This window comes from Mustela putorius, unplaced genomic scaffold, assembly GCF_011764305.1.
Source record: "Mustela putorius furo isolate JIRA1106 unplaced genomic scaffold, ASM1176430v1.1 tig00003909_pilon_pilon_pilon, whole genome shotgun sequence".
Taxonomy (NCBI): domain Eukaryota; kingdom Metazoa; phylum Chordata; class Mammalia; order Carnivora; family Mustelidae; genus Mustela; species Mustela putorius.
The window spans coordinates 26,790,858-26,811,857 of record NW_025422057.1 but is presented as its reverse complement, the minus strand read 5'-3'; the positions used below and the strand labels follow the sequence as shown (position 1 = coordinate 26,811,857).

The 21,000-nt window shown below is 51.2% G+C and overlaps 1 protein-coding gene across 7 annotated transcripts in view; it reads right to left on the bottom strand.

The window, feature by feature from the left end:
• The window catches only part of FBXW4 (F-box and WD repeat domain containing 4), an 81,744-nt gene that overhangs the window by 34,460 nt on the left and 26,284 nt on the right, over positions 1 to 21,000 (bottom strand). For all 7 annotated transcript variants that reach the window (XR_006603180.1, XR_006603181.1, XM_045068829.1 and 4 more), the window contains one exon: positions 19,361 to 19,455. Coding sequence is in view for 5 of the 7 variants with exons in the window: in XM_045068829.1 (XP_044924764.1) it covers positions 19,361 to 19,455 (95 nt within the window). In the remaining 2 variants the exon portion in view is untranslated. The remainder of the gene's footprint in view (positions 1 to 19,360; positions 19,456 to 21,000) is intronic.

Genomic DNA, 21,000 nt, shown 5'->3' with positions numbered 1-21,000 from the left:
AGGTTCCCAGCCCCCTCTCCATGCTCCAGGGAAGAGAAAACACAGGGGAATTCTATATGTGGCCTTATGCTGAGGTGCCTTCTTGAGGGGATGTAGTCCCAGGAGAAGCAGGGACATTAACACAAGGCAGGAAAGTGAAAGGGAGAGGAACCCACGTGCATCACCACAGGAGAGCTCCTGTTCGGGGTGGGGGGCCCCCAGAGACCAAGGAATCTGCCTGCTACCCTGACACACCCTTTCAGACGTGTGGGCTCAGAGACGGGGTGGGTACAGGCAGAGCTGGGAACGCAAAGGCCGAGGATCCTGCGCCCGCAAATACAACAGCAGTGCTGGCTACCAGTCACTCAGCTAAGGTGCCAACCGCTGCCCCAGATCGTCCATCATTCGTCTCCTCTTCTTTGGGAAGTGGGAAGTGCAGAGGGATACTTTTCCTCTTTGGGAGGAGGCGGAAATGGAGGGAAGGGCAGGGGGTGGGGAGACCTACAGGTGATCAGCGAGCTCCTAAGTCCCAGGTTCACCCAATCCAGTGGTCCCCAGGCCGCTGAACAAAGGGACTAGGCCTCCATTAGGAATTAGGTCTACCAGTCCCAGAAGACAGCCTGGGTACTTAATGTCCTCAGGGAGGTTGAGCTAAGCAGAGACTTGTGGTAAAAGCAAAGGATAATTTGGGAGACAGCAAAACCTCCAGGCCTTTGATAAGGCATGACAAGCACGGATTCTAAATGAGATTTTGTAGCTCTGCGCTTGGTACCACGGCCATGGGAGGAAATTCTCCCATGACAAAATGCTGTCTCTCTCAGCTTCCCTGAGAACACTGAACACCAGATAATCCAACTGACTAGGCAAAACCTAGACAAGTCACTTCTTTGACTAAGCACTCTAGATCAGAATTCTCTTGGAATGATTATACTCTGGACACGATCCCTGGGGCAGCAGCAGCAGGAAAAGGAGTCAGAACTGTAAAGCCAAGTTCACCTGTGTCACATTGTCTACCACGGACAGGACCAAGCCACCCTTCTGCCTGGACGGAAGTTAACATGCATCCCACCAGGCCCAGTTGAAGGCAGCACACTCCTGCCCTTCTCTGGCCCCAAAGGACAAGGTCCTGGGCATCCGGGAAACAACAGCTGTGTCAGACCACTGCGCTGCAGCTGAATTCCACTATTTTGGACTTTTAATTCAAAAGTTAAAATAGTCAGGGCGCCTGGGTGGCTCAGTGGGTTAAGCCGCTGCCTTCGGCTCAGGTCGTGATCTCAGGGTCCTGGGATCGAGGCCCGAATCGGGCTCTCTGCTCAGCGGGGAGCCTGCTTCCTCCTTTCTCTCTGCCTGCCTCTCTGCCTGCTTGTGATCTCTGTCTGTCAAATAAATAAATAAAATCTTTAAAAAAAAAAAAAAAAGTTAAAACAGTCAGATATCAGGTCTCTCAGGAAGGTGGGGTTTCTAATTGACGTTTTTGTTTTGTTTTGTAAAGATTTTGCGTTTATTTAACAGAGAGAGAGAGAGATCACAAGCAGGCAGAGAGACAGGCAGACAGAGAGGGGGAAGCAGGCTCCTTGGCAAGCAGAGAGCCTGACATGGGGCTTGATCCCAGGACCCTGAGATCATGACCTGAGCCGAAGGCAGAGGCTTAATCCACTGAGCCACCCAGGTGCCCCATCTAATTGACACTTTTCTCAACATCCCAAATCCCTCAATCCTAGTTGCAGAGATGAGGCTCCCCACTTTCACCAAGGTTTCTTCACTTTATTGTCACAGAACGAGGAAGGCCTCGAAGCACCCTCCCACTGCCCACATTTCTCTCCTACCTTGCTCCGCACTTGGCTTTAAACCCCTGGGTGCTCTATGAAGTTACCAAGAACAATTCCTGCCTCTTCCCTCAACCTCAACATGACTGCACTTTTAAAGGGAGGAAAACAGTCCGGGGATCCCCAGAGAGGCCGACTGCACTCTTCCCCCTTGTAATGAAGCTTAATAATGAAATGCCCTGCACTCCAGTTAGTAAGAAATGCTCATTTTCTCCAGCTGAACACCTCCATAGATAGATCTAATTTGCTTCTGTGTTTCTACCTCTTTCCTCCATCGAGCCTGCATTTAAAAGGCTGTGATCTGGTGTGCCCTCCCAGCCAGGCACTGGCAGGACTGACAATCTTGAAGCCCCACCCCAGCCTGACCATCCCTGACACCCCGTCCCTCCATGGTCACATCCATACACATAAGCTGTGTCTCTATTAGGCTCTTTAGAAGTTGGTCCATAAAAATGGAAGCGAAGGGAGGGGAGAAATAGCATTTGGAAAAGTTAAGGGAAAAGAACAGTAAAAGGGAAAAAGGGAGGGGGTGAGTACCTCCAGGAGGGCCTATTTCTCAACGAAGGAAATGTTCTCGGCCACACGGTGGCCCAGAGTAGGAGCTGCTCCTTACTGGGGGGCCCCTCTGGGACTCAGGCCCCTCAAAGGCCTTGGAGTTCCAGCTGCTTTCCCCTGGTCAGGCCTGGCAGTGGCACTGGCACCAATTCCTGAGACAGTCTGCAGGGTGCCAAAAGCAGCACAGAGGAGACGCTGTGCTTGGGGAACCTTGGCGGGATGCCTCCCCAGGGCCACCTCATCTTAGGGGCCAGCCCACATCTCTGCCTTCTGATCATATGGAAAGTGAGGACACAGTCCATTTCTAAACACTGGACTCCTCAGCCAAAGGCCTCCAGCACTATACCAGATGCCAGGGCCAGGGCCTGGCCATGGTGGTGGGTGGGCAGGTCCTCACCCACTGGCTCCCTGACTCAGAGGGATCCTTGCACTCCCCCCTCACCAGGAGTAGAGCAGGCCACATCAAGGCTCCTAGTCTTCCCCTCCTAGAGGCACACGTACACGCACCGGGGTTCAGAATGGGTAAAGACACTTTCCCCCAACTTCTGACACAGAGAGATGAATGGTAAAGACAGAAGACATTCTATTGGACGGTCCCCAGTGAATGTACCTGTGAGGGGCCCCAGTTCTCCTCACTGGGGAACATACCTCCCATCCTGACCCAACATTCTAAGGGACTCTTCCCTCCAGTGCCGGAGAGGAGCATTTGCGATTTGTCAATGTTCTCCCAGATGCTGGCCTCTTTTCTGTCCGGTCCTGTTCTCTTCTGACCCTTACCAATCACCGGAGAGTCATCTACAGCGCCCCTCCTGCCTGCCCCCAACCTCCCCAAACCCCTGCAGACAAGGCCCTGCCCTGACTCCCTGAGGCTCACAATCTGTGCTTCTGCCAGACTCAGTCACGAGGGGGGGTGTAAGTCATTTCAAGCTGGCAGCCTTACACGGTAGAACGAACTGCCCCTTGAGGCGGGGGGCAGGGAGGGGGGAACAAGCGTGTGCCTGAGAGTCTCAAGGTGCTTGGGCTTTCTAGGCCCCCCATGGTGGTCTGTGACAGACACATGGATGGGGGAACCCTGTGCCAGCCAGAGTTGGCATCTCACCCTACCTCTCAAATCTGCCACTCGCCTCCAGGGCCGAAGACCCTCCAAGAAGAGGCCCTGCAAGACAAAGGCCTGAGGCCCCCCAGCCTGGCCTCTCAGCCCAACACAGGCCCGCATTAAAATCAACACTCCGTGAACACACAAAACTGACAGGGCAGAGGGGGAGCACACATCGGATACAAAGATCGGGCTCTCAGGAGACGCGGCCTGTTGGTCTCCCATGTTAGCTCCAAGCCACTAAGCGCAGGGTGGGAAAGAACGCTGCCGCGGTGGCAGGCTCCCGCCTGGGCTCCGGGCTCGGCAGCCTTTTCACGGGGAAGATGCCTCCACCTAGGAAAAATGCAAGCATTGTGTGGGGACCATTAATGCATGCGCCTCTGCACATTCCTTCGAGAAGCAGGAGCACACTGGTCCCTGAGCCCCCGGCCCTGTGCCCCAGTGATTGTACAACAGGCCTGGAACACACTGCACATGCCACCTGGTCCTTCCCCCCAGGCCCCCGGCTCTGCGAGCGGTGGGAAGGAGCCCGCCAAACACCCCAGCTTCATTGTGCCCCAGAAAGAGGGGACTAATTACTTGCCTACACTCTGGAGCGTCCAGGGAGAAAACAGAGGCCAGTGGGGTGGAGAGGGTGGGAAATGGGGGTGGGGGGCTTGAAGAAGGGAGAGAGAAAGCCACAGGATACATTTCAAAGTTTCTCTAGCAATTTGGGGGTGGGGGAAAGAAAGCCTGGTCCTGATGTGAAATCATACAGAGGTCAGGGCTGGGTCTCCCACCCTTGTGAGAAAGTGGTGAATCGGGGACGGTTTATCAAACGATCATTTTTTTCTTTTGAAACCGGGAGGCAGCAGCCTGGACAATTCTGCAGATGTGCTTGATGAGTTAGGGACAAAAATGGCCCTTCTCTGCCCCCCTCCTCCCCTCCTTCTATAAGGGCTCCCATCGGGGGTTGCTTCTCCCTCCACTGCCTCCCGGGCCCTCCCCTCCCTTCTTCAGTGGTCAGCTGAGACCCCCACCCACTGCTTGCTTTTGTACTCTTGGCCTTTGGACATACTGACAGGGGCCTTTATGAGACCCCAATCAAGACCCCCATGTCACAGGTACCTAGTAGAGACACCAGACCTTTTCAAACAAGGGACAACAAGGAAAATCGGCGGGCCCATTGTCTCTCCTCTGTGCTAAGTGAGATGAAAGGGACCCGCGGCCCCCTCCCCACAGCCCGCCTGCCAATCACCTCTAGTTATTAAGGTCACAATGTGTAAATTCTTTTGACCTGCACCTAATCAAAGATTCACCGGCCCTTTCAAATCCGAATGGGGAGGAGGGGAGAGATTCCCTCCCATAAACCCAGCAAACTCTCCCTCAATAAAATTTCTCTCTCTGATTCCTTCTCTGCTTCCCATCTCCACCCCCTCGCTTCTCCTCACTCCGCCCTCCTCACCACCAGCTTCAAACACAAATGACAAGCCCCATGGAATTACTACCCCGAAGAACCTGAGGAGGATTTGAAAGTTTCTATTTAATTCCCTTTAAAGAAAGATTTCAGACAGGCATAGTTGCCCAAGCAAGCCCCGGACCGGGGCAGCCCCTGTGGCTCTGAGGACAAATTGCTCCAAACAGCGAAGTGGTCAGTTGGCTTTTTATGTTCTCCTCCATCGGCCTCTAGCTTTGCTCCGAACACCGTCACACACGGAGCAAACACCACGGGAGAAACCCAGAAAGGACACCCCCTCACTTTGTCACTTAGCACCTCCAGCTCAGCTGCTGACCCTCTGAAACCAAAGAGAGGGAAAAATTACCCAGCCCAAAGTAGGCTGCCCTCAAGGAAAACCACCACAGGGAAGCACAGAGAAGAAAACAAGAGCCAGAGGAAAGAACTTGAGAGAAAGCAAAACTTGGAATTTACTGTAGTTCAGAAAGTACGTAACACTTAAATCAAACAAGGAGAATCAACTGTTTGCAAATCTCCATGCGTCAATATCAAGGCTCTGCATTTTTACCGTATCTATCCTGTGTGTCACATAGAACAGGGAAGACGCATGAATTTATGTACACTGTCCACTGCCGACTGTCACTGGATGCGCCCCTCTCCCCCGGCTCCTAGCTTTCTTGCCTCTCTGATGGGACCTTTGGCCTCTTGGTTTCTCCTTGCCCGGCTGCCTTGACTTCTCTGCGCTTTCCCTCGACATGAATCCCTCGTGGTATTTCAGCTGTTGTCTCCATGCCATGTCTGAGCTCCAGGCCACCATCCCTGGCTATCGCTGGTCACAGCCACCTGACTGTCCCACTACCGCCCCAGACCAACAGGTCAAAGACGGAACTCGGCCTGGTCAAAACCAGGCCACCTTCAGTTACCAGGCTCGGGAGGAATTCATGTGGGTCCCTTCCATCCCTGCCACGTGCAGCCATGACCACTGAGTTCCTCCTGAATTCAGTGCCATCTTCCCACTCTCCTTGGGAGCCCAGACCCTTACTGCTTGCAAATCAAACTCCTGGAAAAGTAACCCAAGGGCCTCAGCCCCTCCCCCTCCAAAGCATTCTGTGCACAGTGCGGCCACATTAACCCTGTAACTGACTCAGTGTGGTCACGAATCTTCCAAGGGCCCCTACCATCCTCAGGTTCAAGTCCGACTGCTCCTCAAAGCCCCCGAAACCCTGCCCCAAATGTCTCCTCCAGCCTCACTGCTCATCACTCCTTACATAAACTCTCCACCCCAGCTGGCCCCACTGGTCTCCTCTGAACCCACAGACTTACAAGGAGCATCCCCATCCCTTACTAGGTCTTTGCTCCTCCCATCCCTGTGTCTCAAGTTCCCTCCTTGTAATATAAACAGAGCCACCATTAAGTCCCACTTTATATCCTATGTCACCCAGAAAGCCCCCCACCCCCATTTCACTAAAAGGCTACTGCTTTCCTCTGATTTCCTATCAAGAACCTTGGCCACTGATGGCACTCGCACTCCATATAGACTGGGATGAATTGTTGTCTGAGTACATGCACTGTTCTCCCAACTGGACTGCAAACTCCTGGGTGGTAAAAACTGTGTCTTGGGCTTCATACTCCCCATGTGACATAGAAGCTTTCTTGAAACATTGGTAAAGGCAGGCATTTGGACATATATCACATGCAAAAAAAGTTCTGAGTTTACATTACCTTTTTTAAAAATTCCAATATTTTAGCTAACTTCTTTCCCCCACAAAAGGGCCCAAGCATGAAACCAAGTTTAATGCTGCAAAAGTAAAAGTAAAGAAGGACTTTTTCAGGGTGACAGAAATATTCTAAACTGAATTGTGGTGATGGTTGTAGAACTCTGTAAATTTACCAAAAATCATGGAGTTATATACTGAAATTGTCTCTTAAAATGGGCAAATTTTATGGTATGTAAATTATACTTTCATATAACTGCTTAAAATAAAAGCAAAATGTAGGTCATGCAACCTTGATTTAAATAACTATGTAAAGAAAAAAGGAAGAATTCTTTCTATGGTTGTCTGGTGCTGAAATGGATATTTAAATGCCCTTTATGTCTGTGCTCATTACAAAAACATTTAAGTACAAAAAAAAAAAAAACCCCAAAACAAAAAAACAACCAAAAACAAGAATAAAAAAAATGGGAAAGGTCAATAGAAATCCCCTAATAAGAATTAACTCTGAAGAGACAGTGAATAACTATTATACTATTTTGTGACCTTCCTTTTTTTTTTCATTTAATAATAGGCTAGTACATTTTCTGGAGTCAATAAATAAAGGTCTCATCACCCTTTCAGTGGTGAGGTGGATACCACAAAATACTTAGCCAGCCCCCATTACTGGATATTTAGGTATGCTTAACATACGTCTTTATGCATGCATCTTGCACACTTGTCTGGTTGTCTTAGGATAAATTCCTAGATGTGGAATTTATGTGTCAACAGGTTTTCGTATTTTTATTTGGGTATTCACTGCCAAAGTAATGAAATTTTAAAACTCTAACTTTCCCTCTTATTCCTGGATCCACCCTTACCCGCCTGCAAAGGATTTTCCTGGCCACAGACCTTTAACAAGTGGCAGAATCCTTTGAATAATCTGTATTTTTTCTTCCTTAATTTTTTGTTTTTATTCTCAACCACAGTTCACCCGGGATACTAGTAAGATTCAGGCTGGCTGGAAAGGAGGGTGTCGTGAACACATTAGCCCATGTGTCCCTCTCTCTTGGCCAAATGTGACAGATTGCACCCTACGTCCAGCTGACCTTTTTCCTGGGTCCTTCACCTTAGGACCCCAGTCCATTCACTCACTTGTTCTCCTCCCATTCAGGCTGAGGAGAAAAGAGGCTCAGGCTTGGCCACCAGAGCTAAAGCTACAGTCCCGAGAGAGAAGAAGAAACAGGAGAAAGAGAAACACCCTACAAGACAGTCCTTGGGAGAGAGACAGGAGGGTCACGTGCTCAGAGCTGGACTCTCTCTGCAGTCCCTGAAGGCCACAGTGCAGCAAGTTCACAGTGAGGAGCGCATGCTAATAAGCAGTGGCTGACTGAACGTGGAAGCATCCTATAGGAAAGTGTGCTCCTGAGACGCCAGAGTGTGGCCCAGCCACCCCCAGACTCACCCCGTGCAAGACTCAAGCTAATCTCCCTCTCAAAATTCCCCAGTGAAGAAGGAAGGAAGACTCCTGGTGGCCACAGGAGAAAGGGTACATACATTTCACTTTACCCCCCACACCGCAGCATTCCCCTCCCTATCTGTTCGGCCCACGTTTGTCCCATGTGCAAGAGGGCCACACAGAAAGGGGTGGAAGCAACCCCAGGCCGCACGGCAGCTCGACTCCTGGGGCATCCTTGCACTTGAAAAGCTCTTGCCTCTGGCCTTTCTTGTGGCTTCCTGTCTAGCTCTGCTCCTAGAAAAAAGCCAGTCTGAATCTTCCCACCTGAACAGCTGGTTGCTCTGCCAGCACACTGAAAGCAGGGGTCATCCCCAGCCTAGCCCCACCTCCAGCATCACCAGAGCATCCAGAAGCAACCAGGCAGCAGTGTCTCCAGCCTGGAAGCAGAACGCCACACATGCTCTCTAGATGCAGCAGGTGAAGCATGGGAAATCGGAGGAAAAAAGCCCAGTGACCCCACATTAGACTTCATCAAGCCTACCCACAGCGTAAAGAGGGTCAGAGAGAGCAGAGGATGAGAGCCGTGGCTTTAACACCTTCTCCCGGGGGCACGCTCCCAGGTCCTCCTGCCGGCACGATGACAAGGCTCCAGTCCTCAGGGCCAGAGCACACGCCGAAGCATACGGACTTTAGATGGGGCCTCTGTTTCCAACCTGCTGTGAGGATCAAATACTATACCATGAGCACCCTGACCACTGTTCTAGAAGCTGGATTATGGCTTCGCTGTAGGAAGAAGCAGAGGTGGAGACAGCAGTGTAAGCTGAGCAGGGCCAGCGACAGGTCTGAACACAAGAGCACGGAAGACACAGGTGTGTGGGGAGGGGGCAGGAATCACAGCAAAATACAATGTATAATTATTTTAATCTCCTGAAAGATTCTCTCCCATAACTTGAAATTCTCTTCTGCACATTAGGCCCTGCTCAAGATATTGGAGGTTATCACACCCCAACTGGAACTCCTTTTGCCCCCTCCTTTACTTTTTTGTGCACCATTCATGTTTTAAAATTTGCATTGCAAACTATGAAAAAGGAAAGCTTCTGCAGAAAGCAATTTCCCAGGCCAGCAGCTCTTGGACTAATATTCCCTTTGCAATTACCACGGCTTCTGCAAGCACATACTCTCCTCCCGACTCCTTCCTCCGCTCTTCACTGTCTTGCCAGCACCTTGTTTCTGAGCCATGCCAATCAGATACAGGGTACTACAGAGCAGGTCACAAACTACCCCCTCGGAAAATGCCCTAGCCAGAGAAAGGAGCAAGACCAAGCGGGAAAGGAGGCAAGGACCTTGGGTAGTTGGCTTGGTGGGGCCTGCCAGAGGCAAAGGAGTTTCATCTGCAGCCCACGGGCACAGAACTTATGTAAGACAGGAAATAAAACCCCTCCCCCAAAGGTTAAAATCTGGAAACTTTGGAAGAGTACTGTTGAAGAAACTGCTAGAGAGGCACAAGGATTAGCAGATGTCCCAGCCATACAGCCAGGGTTCTTTTAGTCTTGGTCTGAAGGAAGAGAACACAGTGGTTGGCTTGCTGAGGCATAAAGTGTCCTTCACCATCATCCTACGGAGAAGCTCTAGTCAGCACAGCAGAATTCAGAGTCTACACGGACTTTCGGAGCACCTTTACAGAGAGCTCCCCAGATCAGTAATGTCAACACATTCCACTGCGGTTCTATATGACGGTGTCCATGCTTTCTCCTGCCCCAGCTCTTAGGTCCCCAGCTCCTAACCTCCCAAATGGAACCACTATAATAACGGAACTCACTCACACCCAGAGATGGTCACAGGCAGCAGAAATCCTGTTCTTGGGTCTGAAGCCCATGGCCAGGCAAGGCCGTGTGTGACCGCCCTGAATTCAGACACTGTGGACTGCCACCTGGGCAGCCCAGGAACCAGGACTCTGGGAAATGGAAAGGTGGTGGGGGAGATAGGGACACCCTTTCAAAAAACTTGGTTTGAAATGAAAACAAGAACTTAAGACTCGACTCCAAACTGAAGTACCAAAATCTGTCCCAAATGGCCCAAGATTCACCTACTTGCAGCAGGAGGCTGGGGGGATCCTCCAACCCCTGACATCACCCCCTGAATGCACAAACTTCATGCTACTGATCAGCCACATCTCGTCATGGCCTGATTCACCTGGGCCCAGTACCAACCCTCCCCATCTCCAACGCTACTTGCAAGTGTGAGCTCCACTGCCCCAAGAAACTAAAAGCACAGATATTTCACGAAGACACCTCTTTTGATTGATCTAAGTGTTACAGCAAACAGGTGGAGAAATCTTCTTAAATATACGAGTATTATCATGACAAAGCCACTGGAACGGATCAGTGCCATAAGTCAGACAGGGCTAGAAGTTTCCGCCCCACCATCAGGTTCCTCTTTAGCCTTGACAGATCAAACTCAAGCCGAAGCAGGCTATAGAGATCAGCTCGGCGTCCGAGCCAAAGGTCTTCACAGTGAGGGACCAAAGCTGCCCTGGCTGGGCCTCTGCCGGCCCGTGGCCCAGATTAATCACCACCAGGCGGGGCCTGGACACCAAGCTGCAACCCGAGCCCAGCAGCACCTGCGAGGGGGTCACCCCCCCCCCGCCGCGCGCACTCCTCTCAGGCAGGACTCCAGGGCGTGAGGGTGGCCACCTGTTGGCCAGGCTACCTGGAGCAGGAGGGCAGGACACTCAGCCACCCTGAGCCCTGCAGATGAGTCACGGAGAGTGCGCACGGATCCGTGAAGAAAGGAGGAAGGATACAGCAACTCAAGCAGTAAAGTCAGCCCTCCGAGAGAGAAAATTCTCAGCCTCTGGACAGAGGAAGAGAAAGGTGCCAGTGCTCCTCTCTTGACTGTCCAGAAGGAAACTCTAGCTGGAGACCACCAGTGGGTGAACTCAGCCCTGAGGTTCTGAACTAATGAGATGTTCTGGGCTGTTTGGGACACATTCTTGTCATCTACGCATCAACAGGATGCTGCTGGGGAGGACAGAGACCAGAGCAGGGATGTCTTTTCAAAACACCCCCAAATGCTGCCAAATATGCCTTACGAAAGGGAGCTTAGAAACAATTCTCCCTGTCAGGGCACAGAAGGGCTTCCTCTGAATACCAGAACCTCAGAGAACAGGTCTCAAATGAGCACCTAGATTGGTTAAGCTATTTCAAACACCCGTACCCGCAGAGCGAGCAGCCATGTACGGCGTGTGTATACGTTATCTGTACACGTTATCTGTCAAAGCCAGAACGGGCTTTTCAGGACCAAAGGGCCCTATTATAAATTCTTCTCAGATGGCAATCTCTTTTATATTGTTGTTTCTCTAAGGAGAGTAGGAGGAAGTATTCTTGAGGCTCAAAAAAAAAAAAAAAAATCAAAAGGAGGAAGATAAGCATGAAGATCTGTATCTTCAAACCATCTGTCCCACGCCTTCACTCATGGTACAGGGAGCAGGCACTCATAGACGCAGCCTTTCCCACATGCCCCGTGGCTCCAGGGAAGGAAGAGTGGGAAGGGGTCAGAGGCAGAACAGAGTGTGTGTCCCTTGAAAGAGGGAAGGAAAGCACAGGTCGGACGGGAGGAGAAACAGCTCCTACACAGTACCTTCGTGTCAGAGGGAACACCCACATCCTGACTGTTCCACCTCGTACCTCCAGAGCTCCAGCTCCGGAATTCCCTTTGAACTCCGGCTGCAACCCAGTGAGGACAGAGCAGTGGCTACAATTACACACTTGCTGGGGGTGAGGGGGGGGCGTGCATGTGACAGGCCATGAAAGGTCCCTGCCTATAAAACAGACTGGAAAACAAACCCTTAATTTAAATGTTAATGAAAGTGCTGTGGAGACATCAGAGGCTTCCCGGCTGCTCAGAGAACAGCTACACCAGTCCCAGAATTTATAGCTCCCCTTCGGCCTCCCGCCTCCCTCTCTGCCTCATCACCCACTGAAGTTTAAAGAGTACGTGTGTCTGTGTGTGTGTGTGTGTGTGTGTGTGTGTATACACACACACACACACATAAACCCACCAACTAATTTTAACATTAACTCCATGCTTCCACCTGGGGATGTGGACTGCTAAATTATGTGCTGGCAGAACAGTGATCAAAGGTGGACAAACACAGGCACACTGCACACACAGCCCAGAGAAGCAGGGGCGGCTCCGGCAGGAAAACGATGTGCTCTCTTCCCAATGAGGGGAGAGAAGAAACCGCTGTGGTGCAGGCAGGGACCAGAGCCAGGAGAGGTGGGTGGCAGGCCGGTCCTCCAGGGTGCCAGTCCCCCAGCTGGGAACTCAACACACCATACTGCCCTCCGACTGGTCCCTACCACACAACGCTGTCTAGTTCACAGTGTCTTCCCCAGGGCCTAGCAGTAACAGGGACTAAATCGAGACAGGGTCGGGGGAGGGAGAGAGACAGACAGCTGTGGAGTGAGAGAGAGAAAGAACGTGACAGAGACTGAGGGACGGCCAGGTCTTCCTGTCAGGAGAGGCAGGCTCTCTGGGCACGGCCGCATCTTCAGTGCCCTATCTTCTGCAGCGGCTTCTGCTTCTATTTGTGGTGTTTTATTTAAATCTGCTCTTGACCACTGAGCCAGCCTTGCTGGCCAGGGAAGAAGTGGCTCCCACAAGTGGGTTCTGGGCCAGCCCGGGCTGGTTGGGTTGCTGGTCCTAGGCCAGCAGCTCGGCACATGAGCCTCCCTGAACCTATCCTGCCCTGGGCAGTGGCAGAAATCCAGGGTCTTAAGGAAGTGAAACCCACCCCTGTGGCATCTCATCTTTGCTACCGATGGGTACACTTGCACCCGTTGGAGAGGCTTGGCTTAGCCAGGTGGGGAACTCTAGGGTGGTGGGCACTGCACTGAGACTCGGCAGGACCAGACTCCATTTTAGTCATATCCCTATACTGATCCTTTTCTAATTTGCAGTCATTTCAGGCTGGACCAGGTGGCCCATCTGGCATCACCCAGAGCTTCCTTCTTTCCCCAGGAGTCATGCCCCCTCTTCCCGCCATGCCCGCCCCCGGCCCCTCTGCAGTGTCCTTGTGTCTCTGACTCTCTCATCTAGGACCACCACATGCAGAAGGCTCCCTCCTGTGTGCTCTGCAGCCCGGCAAAGGAGGACACCGAGCCCCTCTTTGCTTAGGGAAGGTCTCCTTTCCCTAGACGGGCCAAGAGAAAGCTTCCCTCTGTCCTGGCCCCAGGAAGGCAGGACAGAGAGACCGAATTGGCCACAGGTCAAGCCACAAGGTAAAGCACAACCAAGTCAGCCATCAGAGTCTCTCCTCAGGTTATGGAGGTTAGGGTTCCTTTTCACAGCCCAGCTCATCACCAACCAAAAAGAGCAAAACTCAGAGGCACAACCATTACTTTTGACTCATTTTCCCCTAAAAGCTCTGAGTTACACAGTCCAGGGCCACAGGATTGCTGAGCCTCTGGGAACCAAAGAATCCAAACTAAAAGTTGGCTGCCTCTTTTTTCCAATCTTTCAAACCTCTCGGTCAGAGAAAACTCCAGATGCAATTACCTTTCACTAAAGAAAGGTGTATTTCAACATGCTGGTGAATGCGCGTTTACCACACACACAACACACAGTAAACCCTGCAGCCACTGGAACAAACACCCCGCTCTCCCAGCAACCCGCCCCCTCCCCAAACAGTACACAGTGACTGCTTTCCTTCCAGACTCTCCCTCACCTCCGGGAGAAATGAAGCAAGCAGGGGCAGCTCCTTCATCAAAACCCCCCAGAGACCACAACTCACTTTACAAATTTGAATCGGTACATTTCATGCAGACTTGGACTATTCCACCCAAAAACAAACAGGTCACCACAGTAAGCAAAGTTACACAAAATTATATTGTACACTTAATAACACAGCTAAGTCAATTTTCTACACCTATACCACTCAATCTATTTCCCTAATGACAGAAACAAGAGAGAAGGGATTAAAACCCAAGTGTCCTGGGAAGCCTTCTGACCACACTCACACGATAGCAAGCGTTGTTTGGAGATAAAGAAAGGAGTCGGCTGGGCACCTCCTTGTTCTTGGAGGACAATAAATATGGTGTCTGCAGAGGAAGGAGGAGCTGTGGGTTCCTCGCTCTGCCCCTAGCAGGCAAACAGGGTGAGCAGGTCTCCGGATTCACTTCAGCCCCCAGGGCCCCACAGCTGGCTTGGAGCACCCCACCCCGCACCAAACCAAAGATCAACAAGCACTCACAGGCGCCCGGGAGAGCCCAGGCCTCACGGACGTCCTGCTCTCCCCGACCCCTACGCCTCAACTGGGGTCTCTAGGAAGACAGAATGTTCCTCAGGCCCCAAGAGCCTTTCAAGGGCCGCAGCTACCATCCACCATGCATCCACGGTGGATGAAGGCACAGCAAAGACCTGGGCCTGCCTCGTGGGCGTCCCTCAGCACCCCAGGATGTGGCTCTAGGCAAGAGACCTAAGCTGAAGAGCTACCTCCTCTGCCCCACACCACGTGTGGCCTGCATCAGTCTTCCCTGAGGCTCACTTTCTCCCTCTGCTGGGGAGGGGTGTGGTGGTGGCACCCCCGTCCCCCTCAGCCAGAGAAGGCAAAGTTCCAGGTGCTCAGTGTCACCTGGCAGCCGTCACAGTTCCATCTCACCCCAGCCCTGCATAAAACCCTCCCGGGAGCTGCCATCTCCCAAGGGTCTGGTCAATATATAGGGCAGTGGGAGGAGCAAGGAAGGGGTCTTTAGCTGTGCCTTATTTCCTCACTCTTAAGTATTTGCTAAATTTATTCAGCTGGCAATAGTTTTTAAATGGCAATAAAATGTATCACCCATTTTAAAAATTATGCTTTTCAGGGCGCCTGGGTGGCTCATGAGTGGGTTAAGCCTCTGCCTTCAGCTCAAGTCATGATCTCAGGGTCCTGGGATCGAGCCCCACATCGGGCTCTCTGCTCAGCGGGGAGCCTGCTTCCCCCTCTCTCTCTGCCTGCCTCTCTGCCTACTTGTGATCCCGCTTTAATAAATTTTTTTTTTTAATCTTAAAAAAAAAACAACTATGCTTTTCTGTGTTACTCATGGAAAAGTGCTTGGAATCCAACGTGGCCCCGGGAGGTCATATGGGAGCTATACAAGCATACCCGGACCTACAGCCTTGGGCCCTGGGTGAGTCCCCCACAGCCCCTCTCTCCCATCTCAGGCTGTCCTCCTTTCCCTCATCAAACATCTCCTCTCCAGAAGGAGCGCTTCACCAGTAAGTCAGGAATCTTATAAACAGGATCGCTGGTGTCAGGGAATGAAGACGGGCAGGAGGGCACACAAGTAGTAGAGAAAAAGGTCCTTGTCTTCCACCCTCCTGTGGAAACTACTGGTTTTCCTTCTGTGGTTTCGAGTACCTAAACACAGGTCTAAGCCCATATCTGGTATTAAATATCACCCTCCACAGCTGTTTACCAATCAAGAACTCAAGGTCATGGGAGGAAGGAAAGGTGACATTTGGACACAGGACGGAACACCGGCTTTCTCCCGGTCATGAGCTCCTCAAATAAAGCCTGAGGCTTGAGGCTTCGTGCTTCCTCCTACAAGTGTCTAAGCACACACCTAAGAAAAGAAGGCAGCAAAGCACAGCTTTGATAGATATGATGCATAACTCTGACAAACTGTTTTTAATAGAAGAAAGATTAATTGAGAAAAGGGATGCAGCAGGTCTCCTAACTGTTCAGGATCCTTCTAAAGGGATGAGAGAGCAGTGAGAGACTGGGAATCCACTGGGTCAACCAGGAATACATGCCCCAGAGGGAAAGTGCTGCCCACCCCCCCACTCATGTTCTTTGTGAGGGGTTCACGGTCACATGCCAGTAGTGACCACACGCACACCGATGGCCATACTCAACAGAGTGTGTGGTGGGGAGGGGAAGAGAAGACAGTGGACGAGGGCAGGAACACTGGGGTGGGGGGGGAGGCAATTCCTGCTGAGGGTCCCCCACCTCAAGAAGACTGTAGAAAAGTCCCCAGCCAAGCTGGAGACATGAGAGCAACTAACACCTCTGAACAAAGGCTACCCCAGAGAAGAGAGATTCTGGGTGACATGGTGAGATAGGCCTTTTAGCTTTGTAGAGCGTTGTTTTTTTAAGATTTTATTTATTTGCCAGAGAGAGATAGAGAGACAACGCTCGGGCACAAACAGGGGAGCAGCAGGCAGGGCAGGCAAAGCAGGCAGAGGGAGAAGGAGACTCCCCGCTGAGCAAGGAGCTGGATGTGGGACTTGATCCCAGGATCCCAGAATTATGACAGGAGCCAAAAGCAAACGCTTAATGGACTACGCCACCCAAGGGTCCTTGTATTTTCACTTTCTTAGTATCTTTTGAAGACTTTTTTTTTTTAAGATTGTATTTATTTGCCAGAGAGAGAACGCACACAAACAGGGGGAGTGTCGGGCAGAGGGCAAAGCAGGCTTCCTGCTGAGCAAGGAGCCTGATGCAGGACCCTGGGATCATGACCTGAGCAGAGGATCATGACCTCATCCCTGCCTAGTATTTTCTGATCATTTCAGGTCATCTTCACAATCATCTAGCGAGGTCTATAAAAGAAACTGTATCTACATTGAATAAATGAAGAAACAGGCTCAGAGAAAGGAATGACTTACCTGAGGCCACCCTGCTGGTGATGACAAAGCAGCCTCTTCCAGAACAGACCCCAAGGCCAGGAGGCAGGGTCTCCCCAGATGGGAAAAATGGAAGCACTCATTGACAGGTGCAACTTCATGGACACGGGAAAAGAAATGGATTTAGTAATGGAATGAAGCAGCCCTAGCCCAGGGCACTCAGGATAAGAGAAAACGGTGGGGAGAGCAGTAGCATCCTGACCACCAAGTAAAGCCAGGGTCCAAAACAACGCAAACAATTTTCAAAGAGTCCAACACCACCTGTTGAGCTGGGGCAAAGGTCATCTCAAACAACGGGCGGTTCAGAAGCAGAACAGCCAATCAACAGCGAGCAAAAGAGTCATCTTAGGGCCAAGGAGGTACACCAAGAGGACAAGCAGGCTCTCAAGGAGAATGAGAACAAACGATGAAAGTTTTCACCAAAGAGGAGGCATATCAAGGACCTAGCAAAGGGTCTGGCACAGGGCAAATGACTAATACACACGTGTTGTGGCCGTAGTAGACTAGTACTGGTATTGTCCGAAAGCCAGGTAGATCCTCAAAGCTAGGCTGCAAGTTGTGGCCAAAACAAAATGCCTTTTGCTGTGTTCTTTTTTTTTTTTTTTTTTAACATTTTATTTATTTATTTGACAGACAGAGATCACAAGTAGGCAGAAAGGCAGGCAGAGAGAGAGAGGGAAGCAGGCTCCCTGCTGAGCAGAGAGCCCAATGCGGGGCTCAATCCCAGGACCCTGAGATCATGACCTGAGCCGAAGGCAGAGGCTTTAACCCACTGAGCCACCCAGGATCCCCTTTTTGCTGTGTTCTATATGCTTCTTAATGACAAGACCAACTAGGACCTCAACTTTTTTGACTGAAGCTATCTTCAACCATTGCCATGCTCTCTTTGGTTACGGGTAGCCTGACACATTCCAGAGAGGTGGCTAGAGTCGAGGGCCAAGGGATGGGGTGAATAGCCATGTTCTTTGGTCTAGATCACCAGCCCTGAAGGGCTTCCCTCTACCATCGGCCACACCCCAGCCTACCCTAGTCTCCTGACATCAGAAGTCCATAAGATGGTTACCAGCCAACCGGCCACCTCCCACAGGCTGTTCAGCCTACCTTCAATCCTTACACACATCCAGCCCACAGACCCCCAAGCCTGGCCCACTAGGAGCAATGGAAACCCACTGTGGAGGGGACCCTGCCTGATCACTCTGTTCTCCACTGTCCGCTCCCACACACTTAGGCCTCTCTACTCCCTGCTGGTCTCTCCTTCCCTCTTTCCTAGGATTGCTAGAATGATTTGTTCTGAACGGCGACAGGTTTATAGGTTAGCCGACACCTCCGCTCTGTGGAATTTTAATTAACTTCTCCCATCGTCAATATGCTAAGGAACGGGGTCTCCATTCTCTGGGGTCAGCAATGTGTTTCAGGTCCTGCTATATCAGCCGTCAAATTGAAGAATTAATGACGTGGCTAATCGGCTCTAATTCTTTAGAAAGAAAAAAATTTGAAAGGGAGTTGCAAAGGGGGCAGGAGGAGGGGTGTAGGCTCCGTGGGGTGAGGAGAGGGAGGCTGAAGGGGGCTAAGTTGGGGGGGGGTGGAAATCAACTCTCTCGTAAAACTAGCGACTGACTTAAACCCCCTGTTGGAGGGTGGCTGCCCTACAGCTTTCCCACCGATCACTGAGGTGAGGAGTGAGGGCCAAGGGTAGTGAGGGAAGACCCCAGAAGAACAAACACTCTGGCAGAGCAGGTGCAGCAGGAGAGTCCATGTAACCTCCTGGGGAGGAGAGAGGCTCAGCCTTGGTTCAAGAAAGCCTAGAAAGCAGAAGTCAGGATGTAAAGCTCACTTGTTTACTGGTAAAGCTAGAGGAAAGAGGCCAAAGAGTAAAGTAAAGCTACCATCAAAAATTTAGCACTTCTGGGGCGTTTGGGTGCCTCAGTGGGTTAAGCCTCTGCCTTCGGCTCAGGTCATGAGTTCAGTGTCCTGGGATCAAGCCCCACATCGGGCTCTCTGCTTGGCGGGGAGCCTGCTTCCTCCTCTCTCTCTGCCTGCCTCTCTGTCTACTTGTGATCTCTGTCTGTCAAATACATAAATAAAATCTTTTTTTTTTTTTAAAAAGTCTTAAAAAAAAAAAATTTAGCACTTCTGCCACAATTATCACTCTATTCCACAGACCTGCCTTTGGATGAGGGCCCAATTGGACATGGGCCACACACCTGTCCTGATGACTCAGCTCTGTAAGGGATACTCCAGAAGACATTTTCCAAGGGGAACAAACCAGATGTAGGTTGTGATAGCAGGCTGGCTGGTGCAGTAACTTCCCAGGGGAGCTAACAGGCCTCTGCTTTGGAAGTAGCCCCAGAGGGTATATGCTACAGAAGGGACACTCTTGGAACAGCTGGCCTCGGTTACATTTTAATGGTACCTTTTCCCTCATATTTCCGGGGTAGATGCCTAGGAAGTTACCTCTGGAATGCTGTCTCCACCCCATGCATATATGAAAGGAGCCACAGACTCAAGCCTCTGGAGGATTTTCAAAATCTCCAGAAGACAAGCTCAAAGCAGCCTACAATATACAGGGGGAAGACTGCCGAGCCTGCCCGATCTCAGAAAATAAAGCATTATTACACAGGACAAAACCATACCCCAAAACATCTCCCTTACCTTAGTACTGGGCTGATAGCGATGGACCAGACTCGGTCTTCAGTCTGGATGGTGTGTAAGCACTGCCCCAGCCGACCCGAGGCCAAAGGCCATACCTGGAAACAGGAGAGGAGATGCTCTCGTTGGCACTGCCTGGGGTTGAGATGTGGGATGAGTGTCCCAGGGAGGCAGGGGAGGGGAATGGAAAGTCCTTTCTGTCCTGCAAATGCTGAGCTCGGAGGAGTAGAGGAGCCGTCCCAGCCTCTGGCTCACCGACCTGAGACCTGACTCCCGTACGGACCGCCCTCCTTAGCGTCCACCTGAGAGCCCTTTCTGCACCACCCAATTCTATACCCGGGAATCAGAAGTCCACACTCTTCAACTGAGCCCTGACTCAGCAGGGTGAACAGATGGGACTCACCTCTCTTAGCAACCTCCTTGTGTTTGTGGGTTTTCCTTTTTCCTCTCTCTCACCCAGATTTTCCTTTGGGAGGTAGGGAGGAGGATCATCAAGGCCCAGTGTGGGGGAACAAAGACAGCAAGGAAAGAGGAGTAAAAAGAAAGACACAAGGGAAGGAACGAAGGGAAGAAGTAGAGAGGCTTCAAAGCACGAAGGTGGCGTGTCGTTGTTTGTTTGTTGATAATGCCCAGGATCCAGTGCTATTCGTGTCAGCAGGGAATTTAGCACCTAGTGTCACCAAAAGTAGCAGAAAAGCTTAGCTCTTTTAAGCTCCCATATCTCCTACAGGTTAAAAATATTGCTTGGAGCACGTTATCTGGTCCCTATCAGTCAGGAATGTACATTAGCAGCCACTCGGGGCTTAGCTCTAATCAACACTCAGGGAGCCCTCAGCGGCCAGTGCATTTAGAAATCTCCCATTAAGCACAAGGCCCCCCTCACCTCACCCAACTCCAGATGACACACTCGGGGAAATAAGCCTCTAACCAAACAGAAAGGAAGGATGTACAGGGCTGTCCCAGACAGCGGCCAAGGAGGGACCCTAAGGCTGCAAGATGGATCACTGACCTCTCAAGGTCCTTGCGGTGCTATAAGGGGAACACACAAAAGCCAGTCAGGACCTTAGATGGAAGAACTTTCTAGAGACATTCCTTGAGTTTAAGGAGCAGGTGACAGAGCAGGGATGGTCTGGCCTTCTTAGGGTCACATGACATGTCTTCCCTATAAAAGGAGAAAGTGTTTTAAGATTTTGTGTATGCATGACAGGGGGGAGGAGGGTGTGAGTTCCTTCCAACTTAGGGAAAAGAAAATAAACTTAACAAGAAGATCCTGAACAAGGACAGGCAGAAAACAAAGGTAAATACTACAACCTTCCTGGAGTGCCATGATTCTGGCTTACTCAGGATCTACAGCCAGGCCACTTTGCCTGTAACAAGATGCACTTTTAATGTCTTCTCTCACACAGTCCCAGTCCAAACGAGAGGTTTGCTTCTCCTCAAAAGCCAACTCCTTAGGAGGCAGGTGGGAGGGTGGGGAAACACTAAGGCCTCTGATTACACAATCTCTGGGGCCAACTCCAGTCCTGAAGTCACCAGTGCCCCCCAAGAAAGGGGCTGGTGGATTCCATGGTGCAAACCACAGGACAAGGTTCCTGGTCTCCAGGAGTGGCTCGGGAAGCTTGCTGCCAATGCTGAGCACGATG